Genomic DNA, 23,947 nt, shown 5'->3' with positions numbered 1-23,947 from the left:
GTTGCTGAAAATCAGAAAATAAAATAATTGCTTAAACATTCCTCCCTCTGAGATGGTTTGAGAATCTCAAAGCGGGTGCTGAACAGGAAAATAGTCGGTGTTCCTATGACTCAGGTACCCAATTCATCTCACAGATGACCGGCTCTAGCCACCGTAGTGGTTTTACCCATTGCGTGGTCCTAAATCATTTCCCCTGCTTGGTAATGCCTTTGTTTGCTGTGCTTTGAATGAGTCATGAATGACAAGAAGGATAGGGGATAGGTGACTCAAATTAACAAGCCATGTAGCGGTGATGATTCCCCTCAAGATGATCTCCACTGGACCTTTAGGTTACATTCATCTGATCAAAATTCATCCACGACAGCTGTCTCTCGTTTTATCCAATGTAGCTGTTATTTATTGGAGTAAAGAGTGTTCACCCCTGCGATGTGTTGTTTGAGAAGTGGCTGCACTTGCAGCTGGAAATCTCTCTCCTGTTGTCATCTAGATACCAAACATCCTAATTGGAAAAACAAACCAGAACATTTCATACAATTCAAACGCAAAACTTCTGAATATCCAAGAATTTAAATGGCTGGGGTTTTTTTCTATTCTTCATGCCATAGGTATCATATAGGTAGCTTTTCTTTGTATTTTAAAATATATCTTTTAAATATTTAAAAATGACGTATATTATTTAAATTTGCATCAGTAAATCATCTTTGTTCTTACGGATTAATCTGAAGGAAATGAAACAGTGCACATCCCTTGTGAAATAGGGAAATTTGTCTTGATATTTTTAAAGATTGTTTTTAAGTTCTTGGATAGCATATCTAATATATTTATTTAAAATCACATTGTTATATAACTGTTGACACAAATAATCAGTAAACAATCTATAATAGGAACAGGAAGGAGTTTGATTTGAGCCAAACTGAGGACTATAGCCCGGAAGATAGCCTCCCATACAACTCTGAGGAACTACTCCAGAGAAGCATGGTTTTCAGCACAGTTTTATATCCTGTCAGAACAAAGAACACCAAACAAGTCAGGGATACATTCTTTCAAAGTAGAAAAAAAAAAAAAAAACAGCACATATGTAGCGAGTCAGTATGGCCTTGGCGCCTGGGAAGGGAGTCTTAACCATTGAAGGGGTACCAGCATTGGCATCTCAGGAAAGGGAGGCGTTTAATCTTTACTTTTACATGGACGTTCTTTACTTCCGATCAATGCACCCTTTCATTTAATAATTAAAGCAGATGTACAATGTATGTTTGGTAGACCACAGCCACAGGCAGGCTGTGACCATAAAATTCAGGTCAAGCCACGTATGAGCCAGAATGACTTCCCCATACCTCAACATGTGACCATTTCTTTTGTCATACCACGCAGAACATGATAAAAATTACTTTAAGCAGATCTTAGAGGTTTTACAAGATTGCATCTTATTATGAAAGAAGTCCAAGAATCAAAATGTCTTGGCAAAGCTGAAAGGACTGGAGGAGGCTGCATTTGCTCCTAGGACATAACAAAGCACCACAGACTCCAAGGCTTAAAACAGCAAGAACTTCTTTTCTCACTGTTGTGAAGCCTAGCAGTTTGAAATCAAGTGGTCAGCATGGTTGTTCCCTTCGGGGGGCTCTGAGGGAGAGAGTGTCCCTCACCGCGTCCTCAGCTGCCAGTCGTTGTAGGTAACCTCCAGCATTTCCTGGCTTGTAGATGCATTACTCCAATCTCTACCTCTGTCCTCACACTGCCTTCTTCTCTGGGTCTCTCCAGGTTCCTTTCTGACTCTTAGAAGGACACTCTCACTGGATTTAGGGTTCATCCTAAACCAGTATGTTCTTATCTGGAAACTTAACTGATTTCATTGGCAAAACCCTATTTCCAAATAAGGTCACACTCTGAGGCTCTAGATGGACATCATGAATTTGGCGGGGACACTGTTCAACCCAGAGGCTTGCTCTGACTGCATCTCCAGTTTGAGGCAGAACTAGAGTTCACAGTCAGATTCCTGGCCCACGGCCCTAAAGCTGTTCCTAACCTCTCTGCCTGGACCCTCTTCCCTCTACCATCCACCCAGACCCCACGCTTTGGCCTCCTCCCAGCCCAGCTAACTCATGCTGGACCTCAAACCCCTGGTACTTCCTGAGGAAGCTTGCCTGTCCACACCCACCCCCAAAGCAGGCTAGTCTCTTTTAGCAGCTTCTGAAGTAACCTGTGCTTCTGTTGGAAGAGTCTTCATATAGTTAATGTTATTTTTAACTTTATAGGATATAAGTTTATATATTTTTACTATCTTATATATTAATATTATTTTGTTAAACATTTACTTTCACAGTGAATAAATTTAGTATGTATTATTTATATATTACTATTTCATGTTATATAAAATTGTTTCAACAATCCATGGGATTAATTGTATAACTGACACATTAATTTTAAAAATTAATTGCAGGTAGACTGCGAAAGCTCTGAGGGCAGGGATTCACTGCTTTGTTGGCCCTGAGCCCGATGCCTGCACTCAGTTTTTGAACCTTATTCTTGTCCTATCATTTCCTTCATTTTCAGAGAAAATCCGTTCCTTGGCACAAGACCAACTCCCTTCTGGGTCTGCTGTTGAGCGCCTCACCGGGGCCTTCCCAGTGGGGGTGGGGCTGGGGGAGGAGTTCTGTGTTTTCTCTCTTCAACCTCCACATTCGTCCATGGAGCTGGATTGGGGGTTTTCTGAGGGAGTCTCTGTGTTGCCTTGAAATCCGAGGCAGGGCATTTGAAATACATCTCCATTAATTCATCCTACCAGGATTTAAGAAAAGAATGAAATCTGAAAACTCACTGTTCTTATTTGTTCTTCCTCTCAGTTGCTTTTTCTTTTTTTCCTTCTATCCCTCACCTCTGCCAGAGGAAGAGTGAGAATTGGGGCATCTAAACTTTAAAAAACAGACGTTTTCTTCTTTGTAGACTCTTCGATCTGGAACTCTAGCCATTGGAAAGAGCCCGTGAGAGGCCTCTTTGGACTTAGTCACATAGTTTTTTATATTTTTTGAAGATGTTTCAAATGAAACTGGACCTTGTAAACTTTGTGCCCGATCACTTAGAGAACCCTGCTTTTCAGTTCTTTAAGAAACAGCAAAATCGATGTTTCCCCCAGATCTCCTTTTGTCAAAGTTAACTTTTCTTTAAGTCCTATCTGGAATCACCCCCTTTTGCTCAAAGTGCTGGGGGCGGGTCGCTCTTTTGAGGACAGGTGGTGCCAATACCTAAGCCCTGGGAGAAAGTTGGACAGGGAGGGTAATTAAATAAATCTCATCTTGGGAGATTGGGATTGACATATATACACTAATATGTATGAAATAGCTAACAAATAAGAACCTGCTGTATAAATAAATAAAATTAAAAACAAATAAATAAATCTTATCTTGATGCTCTCAGTCCATAACAGCTAATCTTAAAAGACTGCAGTAAGTCTTTTAGGAGGAAATCTTTTTTTTTTTTTTTTTTTTTGCGTTATGCGGGCCTCTCACTATTGTGGCCTCTCCCGCTGTGGAGCACAGGCTCCGGATGCGCAGGCCCAGTGGCCATGGCTCATGGGCCCAGCCGCTCCGCGGCATGTGGGATCTTCCCGGACCGGGGCACGAACCCGTGTCCCCTGCATCGGCAGGCGGACTCTCAACCACTGCGCCACCAGGGAAGCCCATAACAGCTAACTTTAAAAGACTGCAGTAAGTCTTTTAGGAGGAAATCTTTGAAGAGAACTCATGATGAAAAGTGTTAACCAGAGCAGAAGAATCCCCTAGTTATGGAGTGTGGCTCTCTTAACAACACTGGGCCCTTCCCAGAGCCCACGTTGAGTCCTTTAAGTACCTGGCGAATTGGGTGCTTCGACCCCTGACCTGGAACCCCTCCTAAAGCTCCCATCTGTGTGAACAATGGGTGCAGTTTGTTCCTCAGTGTGGGGAGCTAGAACACTTAAGATGCCCCTTTATCTGTGAGAAATACTTGGGAGTCTAAAGGGAACAGTGCCACAGTGGAAAACTCTCATGTGTTTTTTTTTTCCCCCAGAGGTTCGAGAAGGTCCTCTAGTCAATGCTTTTGTTTCTCCCCCTTTCCAGATTCTTCCAGATCTCACTCTTCCTGGTGTGCAATTCAAGAAATAACTTTGGGGGGGGGGGTGTTTATTTTTCCAGGCCAGCCCATGGCTCTGATTTTGTTTTTGGATGTTTTCCGTTTGCTCTAAGTAGGAGGGTTCCAAGTCTAGTGTGTGCCCTCTGCCAGCTCTTTCCTGTTGAGAGCATTTGGTAACGAAGTGAGTTCCTAGTATTCTGAAACATGCATGTGACTCAAATACCTGCACCTGCTTACACCTCATACAAAAGTGGAGTTGGCTGTTCGCGCTGGAAATGTTTTCCCCTGGAGCTGAAATCGTGTGTCTGCAGAGAGACCCGCTCTCGATATTTAAAAAGACATAATGTTGACTGTCTCATGGCATTGTCATATGTTGAAATATTTAATATTAAAACAACCGGGCTTTTGAAACTCTTGCCTCAGAAAAGTGAACGAGGCCCTTTTAAAGGAGGCATCTGAACCGGAAGGGCGATACCTGTGACAGATGTATCGTCCAGATACCTGTGACAGATGGAGGAAAGGTAGGTCAGGAGGGAGTGGGTGCTGGGAGAGGAGGTCTCTCCTCGCACACACATGCATCTGATTTATTTGTGGCAGTTGCTTGTGTCCCCGTGAGCAGCGGCATAGTTTACAAAATATTCAGGGGTCAGCCCATCTCACAGCTTGGCTGGGATGGGCAGCCTCCCAGACTCCACCCTGAGTTTTGGGGCAATTCCAGGACCTCTGGAAATATCCTCAGAGTTCAGGTCAGGCCAGAAAGCTTGCAGTTGCTCTGGGAGTTGGGAGCCTGACACCGGCCAGATGGACATGGAAGCAAAACAAGAGGCCACCACTGGTCTGTGTTTTGAAAGACATCTGTCTCTTGTCCCTGGCAGAGAATATGGCCTGCAACCGGCCATACTCTGTGCCCGTTGTCCCCCTAGCCTGATCTCCCCACACCTACACACACATACCCATCCTTCTCGCTGGGATGACTTAGGTCCAGGAGACCCTCAAGATGCCTCTCGGTCTTGGGTCAACGAGGCTCAGCATCTGAGGCACGTTTGCGCTACTCTTCCAGATCTTTCGTTTTGGAATCCATTTCTGACTCTCTGCCTATCCCTGTGAACTTGATTTTCCCAGGGACTCCTTTTCACCCTGACTTAACTGTGGTTCTCTTTGCCCCATTCCAACCACAGCATCAGCTTTGACCACGCCCCTCTGTGCATTCACCTTCTGCGGAGTCTGTCCGGGACATTAGCCGCCAACAAGTTTAACTGGTTGACCTGTGATCACCTAGCAAATTTCGGAAAGCGTAAGGAACTGACATTTATCGACCTGTACTTCTCGCCTGGTGGGAAACCAGCCGGCTTAGTGCATTATCCCATTTAATCTTCCCAACAGCCCCATAGGTAGATGAGACTGAGGGATTCATCTCTGAGGTACAGTGTCCTCCTGCCCAGGGGCCCAAGCAGCAGTGCTGACACCTGAACCAAGTGTGCTCTCGCTCCAAATAGTTGATTTTGGGGTGAATTCTGATGAAGCTGTTTAGGGATAGTGTGAACAGAACCTCGCTCCGAAAAAGCTCTTTGCTGTTGGTTTTTCCTGTTACCAGCCAGCAGATTTAAAGGAAGTCTTTGTGAATGCCAGCCGTCCAACTTGACTTCTCAAGAATGCTCTGCTGGCTGCTTCTGTACTCAGATTAGCTGACTTCTATCCATTCCCGACAGGACTTTTTGGCTACTCTTATTTCCCAACATCTCCCTTTGGGAAAATATTTTGTTATTCTCATCCTATCGCCCTCCCTCACATTGGGCTCTCCAGGAAGCAGAGGCTGAGTTAGAGCTAAGAGTGCAGAACGTCTGCTGGGAGAACATCCGTGGAAGGAACAGGGAGGGAGCAGGTATGCCTGGGGAGCTAGTACTGACGGTGCTGCTGTGACAGAGTCAGCGTGACAGGGACCCTGGAGCCAAGCCTGCCCGTTAGAGGGGTCTCCCTGGGTGGAAAGGGTCAGGCCTAGCCTCCCCATCTTGACTGCCATTGGCCACGAACTGCCCCAAGAGAGCGTGACCTTGACCTGAAAGCTGAGCCGGACCTTGATGAAGCTCGCAGCCGGAGGTCGTGAGCTGACTAACACACTCCTCGCCCACTGGACCTTCCTCGAAGTCCTTCCTCGAAGGGACGTCTGAGTGGCGCTTCAGCCTAGGGATTTGCCTGCCCCTCCCTTCTTCTGATTTCTGTCGGCCTGTCATCACCTGATATCACGTTATCTTCCACAGGGATCCACAGGAACAATGCTGTGGTGTTAAGACACCTCTTGTTTACAGTCAGAGGTGGAAGCAGACTGCCTGCCATCAGGAGGGGCGGTTCCTTGTAGGGAGGGAGGTGTCCGGCGCACAGGCTGCTTGTGAGGCCCCGGTCTGGAGTGGAGGCGCCCCGGAGCTGCAGGGAGGGAGGCAAGGTGGCCACGGTTCAGGGCGCCCCCGAGGCGGGGAGGCCTACCTTGGAGGGCATAGCTCCTGTTAGCCGTTGTATTGGACCTTGCCTGCACTGGGATCCCGGGCTGGCTTGTTAGTCCTCTGATTTGGGTGATCTGAACAAGTGTCGCCTTTGCTTCTCTGCATCCAGCTCGTGGCTGGGGTAGTTGGCCTCTTCTACCCACACTGAGAGACCACCACCCCTCCCAAGTATTCACCTGCCTCCGGGCCGACCTGAAAATACCTCTTATTTTCCCTAAGACCCCTTTCTTATGGGTGTGGGACACATCTTGGGTGTTAACACACCACTGAAGTGGAATCCCTTACAATGTTCATGTGGCGAGAGGCTTCTTCGGCAGTTAGAAGTTGCTGCCCTTTTTCTTTATCCGAACCTGGTCATAATGAACATTAGGATGGGCACACGCTAAATCCCAAGGTCATTGCCTGGGTTTGTTTACCATCAGATGGAAATTTGAATCTCAGCTCCACCTATACCAGCAAGTTAATCTCTCTGAGCCTGTTTTCTCATGTCTCAAAGATGGATCAGGGTGATGTTTGTGTGTAGTTAATACACAGCGTATAAAGTTAATCAATATCGGTACCCGTTCCCCTTGTCTGTTACCATTCGTATTAGTTTTTGGCACTTCTAACATAAACGCACCATTAAAAGCAAGCGTTGCGTTTTCACGCCAGTGTTTATGCCCGTGCACCCAATAATTTATGGTTTCTTTAATGCTTCACTTGCAGTTATTTTAAAAATCCCAGTAGATAAATACAAAATGCCTGTGCGTTTTCCTTGTCTGCACATAATTAAGAACGAGGGACCACAAATGTCAACAATGTCACAATTACAACTGGTCAACAGACACATGAAGAGTATACTGATTGGAAGCCCAGATTTTAAAGTTGTTCTGTCCACATCTATAAGGACTTGGCTTATCTGTTTTTCTAGGCCAGAGTTCTATTGATTTGGCTTTCTTATAACTGAAATCCTCCAAACTAAGAAGAGTCTTAGAGGATCATGCAGATGGATGGAAAACAGGGAAAATATCCAACAAATCCAGCTTCTAAAGAAGCTTGGAGAAGAAGGTTGCAAAACTAAGAAAGTCAGTCTACATGAACCTTTGTAAATCATGAGACCTGTTCAGCCCTACCATGCCTGCCAGAGAGCTTTCGAGAAGAAAGAAAAACAGAAAGTCAGATTTTAAAGAATCCACAGTACACTGTAGAGAAGAGATTCAGGAGAAGAGTGCCTGGTATTAGCCAGAACACATTAATGGAGGTAGTCATTTTGCAATTTAAGTATCTTTTCGCTGCTGAAAAACAGTGAAAGAAATTCGAAAAAGAAGCCCATGATTTTGATGGAAGCTGTTTTGACATAAGTGAAACCAGGCTTGGCATGAGGTAGGGGCAGGCTCTGGCCAAGCCAATGGAACGGACCCTGGAAGGATTGAGACAAGCTGGGGAAATTGTTTCAAGATGCAGCTGGATCCACTTGAAAGGGGAGGGAAGTGGAGGGCACAGACATTTCATCAGTGTTTGAATTAGCGTTTGACTGGTGGCATGTGCGTTCAGAGATGCACGGGCCCCCCAGGAGTCTCCCTTCTTTTAGCGCCACCTCTGGGGAAAGGAAGAGGGTGGTGCCTTTCGAATGGTGCACCGTGAGGGCTTGAGGATTACTGGCTGGTTGTGAACTCAGATGCAGTTGGTTCGTGGGAAGAGGGACAGAAAGGGAGAACGCGTGTTACTAATTCTCATAGCTGCCGGCAGCTTTCACCGTGGAGGGGCAGGAAGATGTGGCAGGGACGGTACGGAACTCAGTCCCTGGGTCATCTTTAACGCGTTTTTCAGGGCTTGGTGATTCTGAGCCTAGAAGATGAATGACCATAACCTTTGGGACGCAAAGTCTGGCTTCATTTACCCTTGAGTGTTGTTGGTAGCCTCTTCCAAGGCAAGGTCAAGGGCAACACCGTATGTGGAGAAGCACAGGAATTGCCATAGGAAATGCACCTGGCAGGGCTGGGAGGGGATGGTGGATCTCAGGTAAGGCTCAAGGCATGGGGAGTGGGCTGCTTTGGATTTTCTCTTTCTCAGACCTGATCTTCAGCTCTCAGGGGCAAGTCATAGCAGAGACCTCTGTGATGTAAAATAAGTGTCTTTGGCTGGCCAGTGAGCGGGGCATAGGAAAGACATGGAAGTTTCCTTAGCACCAATCCAGGCAAAAGAAGTACATAAGAGACTTTGGGTCCTGTAGTCCCTGGTAATCTGTCCTGAACGAAAAATAACGTGGAGAAAATTTAAAAGGCAATGCAGTTGTAAAACAAAAATGAAAAAATGAAATGCAGAGTAACATGAATATATTAGCATATGATATACATTATGTACTATGACATTTGAATGGTGTTTGGAATCCATGCCTGGTTAGCGTTAATGAGGAAGGATTTCCTTTTAAAGCAGAGCTGGTTTATGATGATACTGGAACAGTGAGGAAAATCTAGGAAGCCAAACGGGAAAGAATGCCTCCTTCACTTCAGTGCTGTCACGGGAGGAACTTTGAAGGTAGGAGAGGCTACCAGGGGCTTTATAGCGTAAACTGGAAGGAATGGTGGGTATTCCCTGGAATAATGTGAGGGGAAAAGATGGGTGAGATACTGGCAGAGCCATGAGAGCTATCTCCTCGGGATAATTGGGCACGATCTGAAGGAAAATGAGAAAGATATCAAAACAGCATTTTGCATGAATCGAGATTTTGTACGATATAAATGGCAGAGAGGATGCAGAACGAGGTGAAGTCTGGTGACTAAGGATCTCCTAAAAAGGAGTTGCTTTTAAGAAGCAAGACACAGAGACCGTGTATTGTATGATGCCATTTATATGAAATGTACAGAAGTGGCAGATCTATAGAAACCGAAAGTGGTGGCTGAACTGGGAATGGCATTAACTGTAAAAGGGCATGAGGGATCTTACTGGGGTGGTGAAAATGTTCTAAAACTGATTTATGGTGGTGGTTGCACAGCTTGGTACATTTCCTAGAAATCATTGAATTGTACACTTGAATGGATGAATTATGTCAGATGTAAAATATGCCTCAATACAGTCATTTTACCAAAAAGAGCTTTTTTTATTTTTTTAAATAGAAGGGATCTTTTCACTGACCAGTCATTTTTTTGTGGTGCTTAACGTGTGCCAGTGATTGTGCTAGACGGTGAGGGTACAAAAGTGAGGATCTTTACAAAGACGTAAGTGGGCAATTTTCAAAGAAGGCAGAGAAATACTAAGAATTTTGACCTCATTAATCATTACTGACTTGCAAATTAGGACAGGAGGTAGCTCTTGACTATCAGACTGGCAGAGATTAAAAAGAGTGACAAGTGGTTCTCTAAGACACTCCTGGTGGGATTCTAAATTGTCATACCCCTTGCTAGAGGAAAGCTTGGAAGTACATACAAAACATTTGACTGTGCTTTTGACCCAGCAAGAACTTCGGACCCAGAAAGTCCACCTAAAGGAATTTATCTTCAGGAGGCTTTAAATATCATCGACACTCTGACACCTCCCAATTTTTTATCTCCAAACCAGTCCTCTGCTCCAACATCCAGATTCAGATGTCTAGCTGCCCACACAGCCACCACACGAGCATCTCAAACTCAGCTCATCCGGAAGGTAACTCCAGAATCGATCTGGGCATCAGGATAGGTCAGGTAGCCGCACCGCACAGAAGGCCACTCTACCAGCCTCAGGGGATGGCAACTCCATCCTTCTGGTTGCTCAGGCCAAACACCTAGACACCACCTTCCTCTCACACCCTGTATCAGATCCAAAAGCAAAGGCTGCTGACTCTGCCACCAAAACTGATCACGATTTTGGCCACTTCTAACCCTCTCTACTGCTGCTCTGCACTGAGCCAGCTCCTCAGTCACTGGAATTTCTGAAGATGATCGAATATCTGGTCTCCCTCTACCCTTGCTCTGCCTATAGTCTATTCTCAACACAGAAATGAAGGGATCGTTTTAAAACATCACATGACTCCACATCATGACTACATATCACATGACTCCTGTGCTCAGGGGAGTTACCGCTCCCCATTTTGCACAAGTCTTTACAACAGTCTTGCGTAAACTGGCCCCTGGTATCTCTCCTACCTCACCGCCCCTCCCCATTCCTCTCCTCCTCGCTGCTCCACACACACCGGGCACATTTCCAATTTACCACTTTTGCACTGGCTCTTGCCTCTGTCTGGAACGTCTTCTCCCAGGCAGCTGCGTGGCCAACTCTTTCATCTGCTTCAAGTCTTTGCTCAACACACTTAAAATTTCAATCTGACTCTTCCAGCTCCTGGCATACTCAATCCTCTTTATCCTATTCAATATTTTCCATTTTCCATAGCACGTCTCACCTTCTAACATGCTATTTATTTGGATGCTTTTTTTTTTTTCTTTTTTTTTTTTTCGGTACGCGGGCCTCTCACTGTTGTGGCCTCTCCCGTTGCGGAGCACAGGCTCCGGATGCGCAGGCTCAGCGGCCATGGCTCGCGGGCCCAGCCGTTCCACGGCGTGTGGGATCTTCCCAGACCGGGGCACGAACCCGTGTTCCCTGCATCGGCAGGCGGACTCGCAACCACTGCGCCACCAGGGAAGCCCTGGGATGCTTATTTTAATAGGTCTGTTGTTTAATTGTCTGTCTGCCCCTGCTAAACTGTGAGCTCCCCAAAGACGGGCATCAGTGTGTTCACTGCTGTACCCCCAAATGCCTAAAACAGTGCCTGGAGTATAGTAGATATTCAATAACTATTTGTCGAATGAGTGAATGAATGAATTTGTAATGAGCAAGTAGTAATTCTGTAAAAAAAAAAAATAGCATTATGTCATGAGTGAAAAGGAAGTGAAAGGAGTTCCTATGTACAGCGTCTGAGCTTGTCAGTTTCCTCATGAGGTGAAATTGACCCATTTATGTACAGCAAAGTCTGACTTCACCTGCATGCCCTCTGCCCCCAGGGAAAATGTGACCAACATCATCAGTGTGAGTCAGCAAAGCTGTGTGGTTGAAGTTCTAATTGGATTCTGTATAGACTGCAGGTTGATCTGATAGAGTCACGAGAAACCCTGATTCACTCACAGTAATTGAATAAAGAAATGCAGTCATTTGCAGATAGAAGCCTAGAGGTTGTCTTTTGTGGGGCAGTATCTCTGCAGTATGTTTTATAAGGTCAGTTCTTATTGTTGATCAGGCATTTTCTCCTTAATTCAGCTTCTGAACTCCTCTTTCCCAAATGCGTATGGGTGCTATTCAAAAAGCTTTTATTGATTCATGAAGACAGGAGGTACAAGAAAACCTTGGAGGAAAACTGAAACTTCATGTAAACTTATTGCAACACGATAGCAAGGGCCACGCTTCTAGTTCCTTCCTGTTAAAGCTGTATTGGAGTTGAAAATGTGGAATGCGTCCTGGTGTGTAGAGATACTTTGCTGTGAGGGTGGTGACTTTAAATTAATCTTGTTAGTTTGAGAGGGGAATTTTTAAGATAAATATGAAAATCAGTGATACCTTGTTGCATGGAAATCAAAATAATTTTTTCAGTGATCGGATGATTTAGCTGCTTTTTATCGAGTATTTTTCTGCAGTGTCCCCCCTACCTGTACCCCTTTACATCCAGAAGCTCTTCATAGCAAACAAAAGGAGAACCAGCTCTTGCTTCAGCACAGAATGGATATTGCAGGCAGTGGTTGCAGGAGATGAAATTTAAGCAGGGTAAGGGCAGCACCGTGTATACTTAATGCTGATGGACACAAATGTAGCTGCTGCCTTCCAGGCTGACACACTGAATTTCATCAGTATTTGTGGAATCAGAGGCTAGAGCACCCACTCTCTTTATGACTCCTCTTAGTATAATTCCACCTCTGTTTGATTCTGCCTGAAAGATTTAATTTCAATATTGTTTTGATGTAAGGTATGTACTGATTTTTATTTCTTAGTCGCTGGTGTGAAGGATAATATGTCACTGAGCTCCTTTGATAAGTTTGATGTTGGAGAACAAGATCAGTTATAAACCGAGTTAGTCGGTGTATTTTTCTGCTACATGTCAAGAACTATGATTTTACCCAACTAGTAAGCGAACGAGTTAGCCTGCCACAGTTTCATGGATGCCAGCAGAAGATAGAAGATTCCTGGATCAGGGATGAAAGACAGTTTATTATTCATAGAAGTAGCAGTAGCCGGAGGATCAGCATATTTGCACCTCTTCCCCCCATCCCAATTCCCCTAGGGCAATGTGGACCTCCGTCCTGGTGTATAGATGGGTACGATTTAAATTTCACCACTACGTCTGTGGAGGTTACAGGTTTCGGTAGCTCATCTGGTTTGGGTCGAATGGCTCACATTGTATCATAGTTCGGACAAAAAAAAATTTTTCAAATATTCACCCTGATTCTTCACTCTCAACCTGTGTATCTCAATCCAGATTTTATGATAAAAAGGTAATAAATACACATTTTATAATAAAGAGAACATATTCCTTTATTCATGGACTCCAGATAAGGGAGAGGAGGGGAGAGTCGCTGAACCCAGGCATTTGTGGTGAATAGTGGAGGTGAGAAGTAGTAAAAATGGGCTTCCTCAGTTACCTCCCCTACCCAGCAGTTGGAGTACAGTGTTCTAGTTACGTCTACACTAGGCCTAAACGCTGATCTATTTTCAAATCCTCGTTGGTGCCTGAGTCCCATCTTCCTGCATCTGCTCAGAGCTGACTTTCCCCTGTGTGAACTAGCGAGGAAGGAGACTGGGTTCTCTCCAGAAGGGGCCTTAGGAGCGCACCAAGGGTATCAGTCACTCTTACCACCATGATATTCAGCACCCAAATTCTGCCTTCAGGGTCCCCCAGAGAAAGCTTGGCTTTTTCTAGGGAGGGTCATAGAATCTGGGAGAAGCATGCCCCAAATTCAAGGTAGCTGGTAGGCAACACCCGAGAGAGACTACCCTTGGGGAACCTAGTTCCTAAATGACTCAGGGAAATGATGTTTATCATCTTCCCATGCCCTCCTGGAGAGCTGTCCAAACTTGCCTCCCTCTGTTTCCCAGCCAAGACTTCACTGGGGAATTAATCTATATATTTAACACTTGCTCTCAGCCTATTGTTCTCTGGGAACCTACAGATTTATAACCTCAGACGGTCCTCTGGATTAATTAGGCTTAGCAGGTTTTCAAAGGACCACGAACAGCTTTTCAGCCTCCCATTACTTCTTAGGCGAGAGGAAATCATAGGCAAGAACAATCGATCTCCGTTTGTCCTATGTGTTAGACAGGGTGGCTATTAGCAGCTAGTTTCGCTCTAGAAAACTCAGACCCTATAAAATAACTTGTCTATAAACATCTTCTTGCAGTCAGTGTTTAGTCTCCTGCTGTCTGTACTGGGGACCTGACACAGATGAAGTAAGAATAGCTGCTTTGGTGAAAAGTTCCAGAATTCTTTTATGGGTTCTCTGAGTTATACAAGCCCCTGTAGTACAGACCAGGGCCCAGCAATGGCAATCCAGTTCCTCTGAGTTACACGCACATGTGTGCCCACGGTTCTGCCCGGTGGCACCCCTCTGTGGGTTCACACCATGCGCCAGGCGCCAGCGATCGATGGCTGGAGCCCCAAGATGATTTCTAGAGGCACCTGGAGATCGCCGCTTCCAAGGGCTTTGGCAAAACAGTCCCGAATATCAAAATCGTACACCTCCCTCTAGCCCTCTTTTGATAGAATCAGACTATGAGTAAATAATGGGTGTCTTTGGCCTTCCAGCATGTCTCCTGTCTTTGCCTCTCTCTTATCTCCTGCCCCATATCCATCTGGATCTTCAGACTCCAGGCAGCTCTATCCCTTCAGGTCCTCCAAACATCCAATCTCACCTTCCATCCCCTTACCAGGATCCCACCCCTGCAGACCCCAGACTCCAGAATTATGACAGCATCAAGAAACAGCGAAGGTACTTAAACTTTCCTTTGGATAAAGCACTTTTTAAAAATTTTTTTGGCGATACGTGGGCCTCTCACTGTTGTGGCCTCTCCCGTTGCGGAGCACAGGCTCCGGACGCGCAGGCTCAGCGGCCATGGCTCACGGGCCCAGCCGCTCCGCGGCATGTGGAATCTTCCCAGACCCGGGGCACGAACCCGCGTCCCCTGCATCGGCAGGCGGACTCCCAACCACTGCGCCACCAGGGAAGCCCGGATAAAGCACTTTTTGAGGGAAAGGAGGAGGAAGGGATCTAGTCAGACACGATGCTTGCAAAGGCCGAGTGAAATGAAGAACCACAACACATTCCAGAGGGAGCGTTCTAGGCTGGAGCTCAGACCCTCATTTCTGGCCTTTCCTTGTTTAATCTTAAGGCCAGCCTGGGATGGCCAAAATCAAATAAATTTTAATTGAATTGAGTGAATAATTTAACATGCCAGAGGATGGCTTCAAATTTTTGGAAGAAACCAAAAAAAAATAATCGTATGGTAGAGAAGCTTCTGAAAAGCTAGTTCTACCTGTTGTTAATGAAGAGGAGACCTTCTAGTTTTCTAAGTCACGTGATTGTATTTCGTTTCTGGTTTCTCTAATGTTGACTTTGAAGTTTAAAGATCCTAATGGTGGGTAAGAATCCTGCTGAACAGAAAAGGGGATTTGGAAGTAGGAATGAGCCAGGCAGGTCCCAGAAAAGTTAGGGAAGTCATTTAAATACAGATGGGGAGGGGTGTGGCAGCCTTACATTTAAGGTGATTCAAAGAATCGTAAGAAAATTACCCGCTGCCTAATAGTGTCTTTTTCACTAACTTGCTACAGGTGTCCGTAATTCATTCATCACACTTTGCCTTCAGGATGACCTTAGAAAATGCAGTGTCCAGGAAGGAATACAGTAACCTGTCATACAGTTCCCTGAAGGCGTCAGGATCTTATTTATGGCTAGGAAGCCAGGGAAGGACAGGGAGACGGTGCAAAACTAGAGATCAACTCCTCTTGCTTTGTAATTTTGCTGAGTGTGGATCCTGAAGGAATAAAAGACTGTCAGTCATGGAACCTTCCAAGGTTCTTGGAATGCCCGTGAGAGTAGAGATGGGAAAGATATTCAAGATCTTGTACTCCGAATCAATGGACCAGCCTTTTTGGTACTGAAAAGAAGGTCCCTGTGGACAAACCAAATCAAGTTGTCCAGAGTTTTAGTACAAAAAGTAGAGTCCCAAAAGCAGTTTTAGAGGAATTGCCTCTCCAGGTGAAATCTCTTCCAGGTTGATGGTTAATGTCTTGGAGGCCTAGGATGACTTGGACATAAAAGGACTGCTTCGGTTTTTCCAGGTTTTTGTTTTATCCTTGTCACTGGGATGGCTTGATCCTCCTATCCCTGGAAGTCAAAAGCAACTTAGAGATGATCCATTTACAACCTTCACTGTGCAGATGAGGAAACTGAAGCACAGGGATGGTAATGATTTAAGAAGCAGAATTGCACAGGGGATGTGCGTGGGTGGGAAGCAGATAGACCTGGGTCTACCAGTGGCAGCTATGCGAACTTGGGCAATTTAGTTAACATTTCTGAGCCTCAATTGCTTCTTTTGTCAAGAGAGTTCTTAAGGAGCATCTACTCAAAGAATAAATTTAAAACTTGGCTAATATTATTACATTTGCTGGGGTTTTTTTGGGTTGTTTTTTTTTTTTGCGGTATGCGGGCCTCTCACTGTTGTGGCCTCTGCCGTTGCGGAGCACAGGCTCCGGATGCGCAGGCTCAGTGGCCATGGCTCACGGGCCCAGCCGCTCCGCGGCATGTGGGATCTTCCCGGACCGGGGCACGAACCTGCGTCCCCTGCATCAGCAGGCGGACTCTCGACCACTGCGCCACCAGGGAAGCCCTGTTATTTTTTTTTAATTGAGAAATAATTCACATAACATCACATTCATCATTTTAAAGTGTACAATTTAGTGGGTATATTCATGTATCTACCATGTTGTGCAACCATCACCACTATCTAATTCTAGAACATTTCCATCACCCCCCGCAAAAAGCCTGTGCCTATTAGCGGTCAGTCTCAATTCTCCTCTCTCTCCCATCCCCCCAGCTCCTGGCAACCACTAATCTACTTTCTATCTCAATGAGTCTGCCTATTCTGGACACGTCCAATAATGGAATGGTATATGGCCTTTTGTGGCCTGGCATCTTTCAGTTAGCATAACGCTTCAAGCTCCAACCATGTTGTAGCATGAGCTTCAGTCCTTTTTATTGCTGAATAGTATTCCATTATATGGATATACGTATTTTGTCTGTCGATTCATCTGTCAGTGGAAATTTGGTGTAATTAGCATTGTTTTACGTGGTTGGGCCAAAGCTATAACAAAAACTTGGGTGTCTAACTCTCAACCTGGTCCTGTTTTTACTACCCCATCCTGTTTTTCATAACATCTGAGCATATATATTAGATTAATAGTATTGGTTGTTCAGAGGAAACCCTTACAACCTGTCTAATTACTCTTATCGTTTTATATCTTTAAAAGATTTTATCCAGTATGGAAAAAAATACACAATTCAAAAGGTAAAATCTAAACATTGTAGAAAAATGGTGCAGAGAACCAGGATTAATTTTTAATTTCTAGATTCCAGTCTAGAAAGGTCTTCATGCCTCTTCATCTCACTGTAGTTCACAGAACAACCCGAAGTCTGTACAGTATCTTTTATCTACCTGGTTTTTATGTGTAAGTTCATTACCATGGCTTATAACCCAGGATCAAAGAAAGTTTTTACTAGCTTTGGTCGATGTTTGAGGACCCTTCTCTCTTGTTCACTTTACTCCAAGGCAAAAGTTCAGAATTGTTCTCTTCTTCTGTTAGACAGTCACCGTCATTGCATTACCCTGACCATTAGGTAGGGGGATTATACACCCTTGGCTCAGAACTTAGTACATTTCAAACACGACTGGTCATCTCTCCTTATGACCTGGCCCCCTTCCCACATACTGACTGCCCCAGCTCTCAAGTCTGGTTTGGTATACTGGGAAAAGTTCTGTTTTCCACATTGCATTGCAGATGTAGGCAACATAGCCCCAGGCCTTCTCTTTGTGGGACTTGAAGCCGGGGAAGCAGGTCTGACTCGTTAAGGATTTGGTGGTTGACATTCTTTGCTTGGGAACCAGTGACGTGTAGGATGTGGCAAGATCCCAGTGGTGAGGGCATCCCCTGGGTTCGTCTGGGGTTTGTGCTTCCTTATCTTGGGTGGCACTGGTGGGAGGTCCAGCCCAGCCTGGCTTCCTGACGTTGAGCAAGTGTTTTCTTTGCTGAAACTTTAAGGATCTGGTCCTGGATGCCGCTAATTACTCATCTCGTTTGAGGTTCTATTGTTATTCTTTAAGATCCGGAGGAGTCATTGTATGTCAGGCTTCACGTGCATTATCTCATTTGTATGATTTCCTGCTTCTAAGTGTTTGGCAGTCCTCAGATACATGTGAAAACGACTGAGCCTGGCCCTCGTCTTCCTCAGGCTAAACGTCCCTCCTTCCTCCCACTATTCCTGGTTGCCACAGTTTCCAGCAGTTGTCTTCCTCCTGGTTGCCCTATGTCTGTGTTTTCCACTTTGTCAGTGTTCCTCTTCATGTGATGCCCAGACCGGAAATGACACTTCACGTGTGCTATGAACAACCAAACTAGAACCATTACCGAGAAATGAACCTGATCCTCATTTCATGCTGCACACACTTGCTGTGATTCTTTACTGGCTGCATCTTAATACCAGCCAACCCCTTCTACCCGCCCCCAGCTCAGCATCTTTTTTTCCCTTTAACTGCTGTGAGGCAAAGGTTCCTCTTGTGCAGTTGATTTTGTTTTTCCACTTTGGGTCTTTCCAATCTGTGGCTTTTTTTTTTTTTTTTTTTTTGAAGTGTAGTTGATCTACAGTGTTGTGTTAATTTCTGCTGTATAGCAAAGTGATTTAGTTATTCATATATATACATTCTTTTTCATATTCTTTTCCATTATGGTTTATCACAGGATATTGAATATAGTTCCCTGTGCTATACAGTAGGACCTTGTTTTTTCTCTATTCTATATATAGTTTGCATCATGCAGTTCATTTTTTTTTTTTTTTTTTTTTTTTTTTTTTTTTTGCGTTACGCCGGCCTCTCACTGTTATGGCCTCTCCTGTTGCGGAGCACAGGCTCCAGACGCGCAGGCTCAGCGGCCATGGCTCACGGGCCCAGCCGCTCCGCGGCATGTGGGATCTTCCCGGACCGGGGCACGAACCCGTGTCCCCTGCATCAGCAGGCGGACTCTCAACCACTGTGCCACCAGGGAAGCCCGCAGTGCAGTTCTTGATCCTGTGAGCAGAACTGTACATTTCCCCCAATCTATTTTATCCATTTTCCCCTGGGGACTCGCAGTGCTATCCCATCAGAACGTTATGAATGGGAAGCTGGCATCATTCTGATGTAACAAGTTGTTGAGTGAATGGAGAATAATTTTTTTTTTAATGATATGTTAGGATTGGCTCTGTTAATAGAGAAATCCTTCTCTGACTACCTTCGTAGGGTACTCTCATGAGTCATTTCCAGTTCATGGTGGTTTTTTGGTTGGTTTGGGGGTTATTTTTAGCATCAACAATTAAATAGATTAAAAGAGTGAGTGAAGTGTGCAGCCTCTTTAAGAAGCTTAGTGCCTCAATCACTTGGCCAGGACTTTAGTCATATGGGTCCTGTGTGGGCCATCAGATGTGTCAACCCGCTGCATTGTCCTTGGAGGATGTTTGGAGGGTTTTAACCAGCCCCTCTCTGACCCCCCTGTGTCCCTTGCAGTTACCTGGCTGAGCAGTGCTGGAATGGCGGCTTCATCTACCTGATCATGCTGCGCCGCTTCAAGCACCAAGTCCATTCTCCTTATAACGGCAACAGCAGCAACAGCTCTGAACCAGGAGAGACGCCTACCTTGGAGCTGGGGGACCGAACTGTGAAAAAGGGGAAAAGAGCAAGAAAGTTTGCGGTCATTGCCAGGCCTTCTACCCACAAAGCCACTGAAGAATCCAAGAGCAGCGCTGGCTGTGAGTTGGACAGTGACCCTGTGTCTGAACTAGACAATGGCCTGGACCCTGAACTGGGAAACGGTCATGTCTTTGAGCTAGAAAATGGCCCAGATTCGCTCAAGGAGGTGGCTGGATCCCATCTAGAGAGGTCGGAATTAGACAAAGGGATTGCAAAGGCGGACGCCCCTCTGCCCACAAGCAATGACAGACGCCGCTTCTCAAAATCTGGGAAGACAGACTTCCAGTCCAGCGACTGCCTGGCACGGGTAAGGTTTGCTTTGGTGGTATAACCTGAATTTTCAATGAAATGTTGTTTGCAGTTGCATTTAAGGTTTGGAAAATACATCTAAGATGACTTTGCATTTAGAAACTGAAAGATTTATTAAGATAAATGATCATAGGACATGACAATAACAACAAAAAAACCAAGTCATTTTATCACACTTAAATAAAGAGCTAGCCGAGTGATCCTAAGGCGGAAAATTCAAGCCTTCTGTGGTATAATTTGAGTCATATGAGGCCCAGATAAAGTACTTGAACTGCATCATTATTTATCACTGCTGTCACCAGTGGAATTGCCACTGCAAGGCCAAGAATTCCTGGTGACCACTGATAGCATAAATATCCAAGCCTTGGTATTACACAGGACGGATGTCCAACCTGCAGGGAAGCATCTGCTTTTATTTTTAACATTTCAAAACCAGTGACATTTTCATGGGATAGTATTATTATATTGCTGAATTCCAGTGAAGTTTGGAAACTTCACAGAAATCTCTGATACTATGATATCCAGCTGTGATGGTCAGAGCTGCCCTCACCTAAAGGCAAAGCAGATGTGGTCTAGTTCTGAATGGTGATAGACACGCTTCTAGCCTCATATCGTCTCCCCCATTATAACCAACACTTTCTTGTTAAGTTACATTTCTTTAGGGTCAGCGTGCTTGTTCCAAGAATCCTCTTGGCCAGGTATTCCTCTGGGTTCCTAACAAAGCAGTAACTAGCTAGATGGTTCCTGATTGGTTTCTTTTCTGACTCAGGAGAGGCCCTCTAAGGATGAAAGAGGAAGTTGGAAGGATGGAAAATGGGCACAGAGGAAGTATCGAGTTCAGCTTTGCAGCCTGGGAAATGATGCCCTAGGAGTGAATGTAATTTCTAGTAAGGCTATTGCATGCATATTTCTGCAACTGTAGCCAGTCTGTGTAATGGGTTGAGAAGAATCAAAATAATCCTTCTCTTAAGGGACCATGTTTCTTCATTTGAGGAGCCTTACACAGAGAAGGTATATTTGTGGATGGAATTTACAAACAAATGAGAAGAAAAAAATGAATGTTTCTATTAATGGTTTTCTACCAGTTTTATGCCCCTCCCGCAAAAAAGGATTAAGGGCAATAAAAATATTCTAATGTGTATAATATTATCAATGAATACTATATGTTGATGTGATTGTTTTCTTCTGATGATTGTGAATATGCAGAAACCTTAAGGTGAAAATGACAAATGGGTAGCACTGGTTCATTTTGAAGTGTTAAGGTACCGAAGTTTAGGGGGGAATCTCACACATTCAGTCCAAAGAATAGGTTTTCATCTGTCCGAGGACACAGTGGGAATTATTTGGAATGATTTTAAAAGAAAACATGCCACACCAGACTTGTAAGAGAATACCATCCTCTACTCATCCTGATCGAAGGCAATAACAAAAACTTGAATTTCTGGATTAGACTATCTTAAGACTGCACATACCAGAGTTCCTTTGCCTGGTTTTTGTACTCAAGGTCAAATGTCCAAGAAGATACAAATGAAGGGTGAAAAAAACCAAACCATGATCTATTACCTTGGGGATTTTTTTTTTTTTTTTGAAACCCCATGCCTATAGCGAGGAGAGACTTGCCATCTGGAATTCTTCATAACTGTTTTAAATCTATAGACTGATGACTGACCCTGGATTGTACTTTTGGTCTTAGAAAGTCACCTTCTCAGGCATGGATATTTCGGTTCCCTCTTCAACCCCAGAAATGGCCTCGTTAGATGCATTTACCTGGGGTAATTAGGGTTGGCAAGAAATAGACCTTCATAGCTTTCCACCACACCCTGGCATCACCCAAACTGGGACCAAGAGACCTAACAGAAGTCTGCTTAGGTTCTTGGTATGAATAGATTTATATTTTTACTCCAGGACGAGCCCAAGGTCATGCTAAAATGGAATTTCCAGAAAAACAAAAATTAGCTATTTACCTCTTAAGCCTTGGGGTAAAATTCCATTCCATTTGAATAATGGGAGATTAGACATGTCAGCGTTGTTCCGTTTCTGCTTTCTTAATGATTTAATATATCTACAAAGACTTAATAAATTACAGACAAGGCTTATAATCATTCAGACCATTTTTATTTGTCAGGTACTTCTTTTTCATAGACTGTTATTTCTTACAGGAAAATAAATCCTCAGACTTTTTTTCTATATTCTGTTCTGCCTTAACGGACCTAGAGGAAACATATTTCCTTTTAACAAATATCTCCTTTTAAAAAATGGCTTGTTTCTGTAAAGTATTAACACAGAATGATACACATGCGAACAGATTAATTTTTTTAAAAGTTGGGCCCATCTTCTAAAGCACAAGGATCTCCTAGGACATAGATACGCAATTTTAGAAACGAGTTCCAGATTCCTTCCTCTCTGTCTAGTAAAGATCATTGCTCATCCAAGGCAACATATCCATAATGTGTATTCTTGTAATGCTGCATGGTGAAAGCGAATACAACCAAACTCAGTCACATAACAATGAAAAAAAAAAGAACTCTACCGTTTGCCAGTCAGGAGAGTTTATTCACAGCTGGTGTGTGTGTCTATGGGTCCATTTGTGGTCTTACCCTAGTACCCAAAATCCACCCTGTGCAGTACCAGACCTCTTTCCTGTAAGTGGTTCAGTAGAGATCTCAGAAAGGCTTCCCCAGGTCTGAACCTGCAGGAAAGTATGTGAAACTCAGAAGGAGAATCACACTGAGGGCTTCTCCTGGGTGGTCCCTGATGTTTGTATCAAGCAGAGGCAGCAGGAGGATGGTCCTCTTCTAGGAAGTCCCCATGGTCTCTGGGTGAACTTATATCCTTCTACATGGTAATGTCTCCTAAATGCCTGTCTGCCTTCACCTCTCTCCTGAGCCCTCGAGCTTTCTACCAACCACGTACAGGATGTCTCCAATCTTAGATATTTCATATCATGCCTGAAACTCGATGCATTGCTTTCCCGCACCACCAAGCCTGCTTCAACATTCCAGGTCTCACCATCCACAAAGCTGCCCAAGCCAGAAACCTGAGATTCAGCTAGTGACCACTAGCCCTGGTTTGTGCAGAACTTTCCCTGGTTTTGCACTGACAGCTCCATATCCTGGGAAACGCCTTCACCCAGGCAAATTGGGACAGTTGGCATCATGGAGTCAGCAGGAACGCTGCCCTCTCCCTTACACCGCATCCTGTCAGCCACCAATCCTGTCAACTGCTGCTCCCTTCAGGATCTCTGTCTGCGCCACTTCTCTGTGCTCCCTCCAACAGCTTTAGGTCAGGGCCAGGCTGCTCTCATTTCTCACCTGGGTGGTCACAGTAGTCTCCCACCCGTCTCACTGCTCCCACTTTCCTCCCATCACCCACTGTCCCCACTGCAACCAGAGGGACCTTTCTAAAGAGCAGATCTTACTGCGCGAGCATGCATGCACATGTACACACGCATGTGCGCTAAAGCTTAAACCATTTGGTGGCCCACTTTGCCCCTGGGGTAATACCCAGATACCTTGGCTTGACGTAGCATGTGAGGCCTTTTCATCACCTGATTCCTGATTAACGCTTTGCCCCCATTTCTCACTGCTTTCTTCCTCCCTGTCTTTGGCTGAGTTCGTTTTTTTCACAAGGCCATGCTCACTCTTGCCTCTGAGCCTTTGCTCTCTCGGTCCCAGCTCAGCGCCTTGCACCTGTAGGGGCTCTGTAGCTATTTATTAATGAAGGCACGGGGCAGCCCCAGGCCTGAGAGATGGGGCGCCAAGTTCCAGCCCTGGTTCTTCCCTTCCCAGCTCTGTGGCCTTCAGGCTGCCACGTCCTTTCTCGAAGCTTCAGTTTTCTTACCTACACACTGAGCATTTTGGTCGGATGACTACGGGATTTCAACTCTGACATTACGATGACATGTTTCTTCATTTCTTACTGATCATTCTAAGTAAGAAGGGGTAAGCAAACAGTCTCAAAATAGGTCTGCAACTGGAGCCAGAGCATTTACCGCAGTGAAATTCTAGTTGGATGATGTGTCTTCTCACATTTGGGGCAAAGATGCTGTTGTAAAATTTTATTTTGGGTTCTAGCAGATGAGGTCATTTAAATGCTGCCGAGGCCGCTCC

The 23,947-nt window shown here is 44.9% G+C and overlaps 1 protein-coding gene across 1 annotated transcript in view; it reads left to right on the top strand.

Annotated features, from left to right (window-relative positions):
• LOC132422483 (PDZ domain-containing protein 2-like) overlaps positions 1-23,947 on the top strand; it is a 168,565-nt gene that overhangs the window by 70,157 nt on the left and 74,461 nt on the right. The window contains exon 2 of the mRNA XM_069540531.1: positions 19,347-19,836. Coding sequence (XP_069396632.1) covers positions 19,393-19,836 — 444 coding nt within the window. The 5' untranslated portion in view covers positions 19,347-19,392. The remainder of the gene's footprint in view (positions 1-19,346; positions 19,837-23,947) is intronic.

The sequence above is a fragment of the Delphinus delphis genome, chromosome 3 (assembly GCF_949987515.2).
Source record: "Delphinus delphis chromosome 3, mDelDel1.2, whole genome shotgun sequence".
Taxonomy (NCBI): Eukaryota; Metazoa; Chordata; class Mammalia; order Artiodactyla; family Delphinidae; genus Delphinus; species Delphinus delphis.
This window is presented reverse-complemented; position numbering and strand designations above follow the sequence as displayed.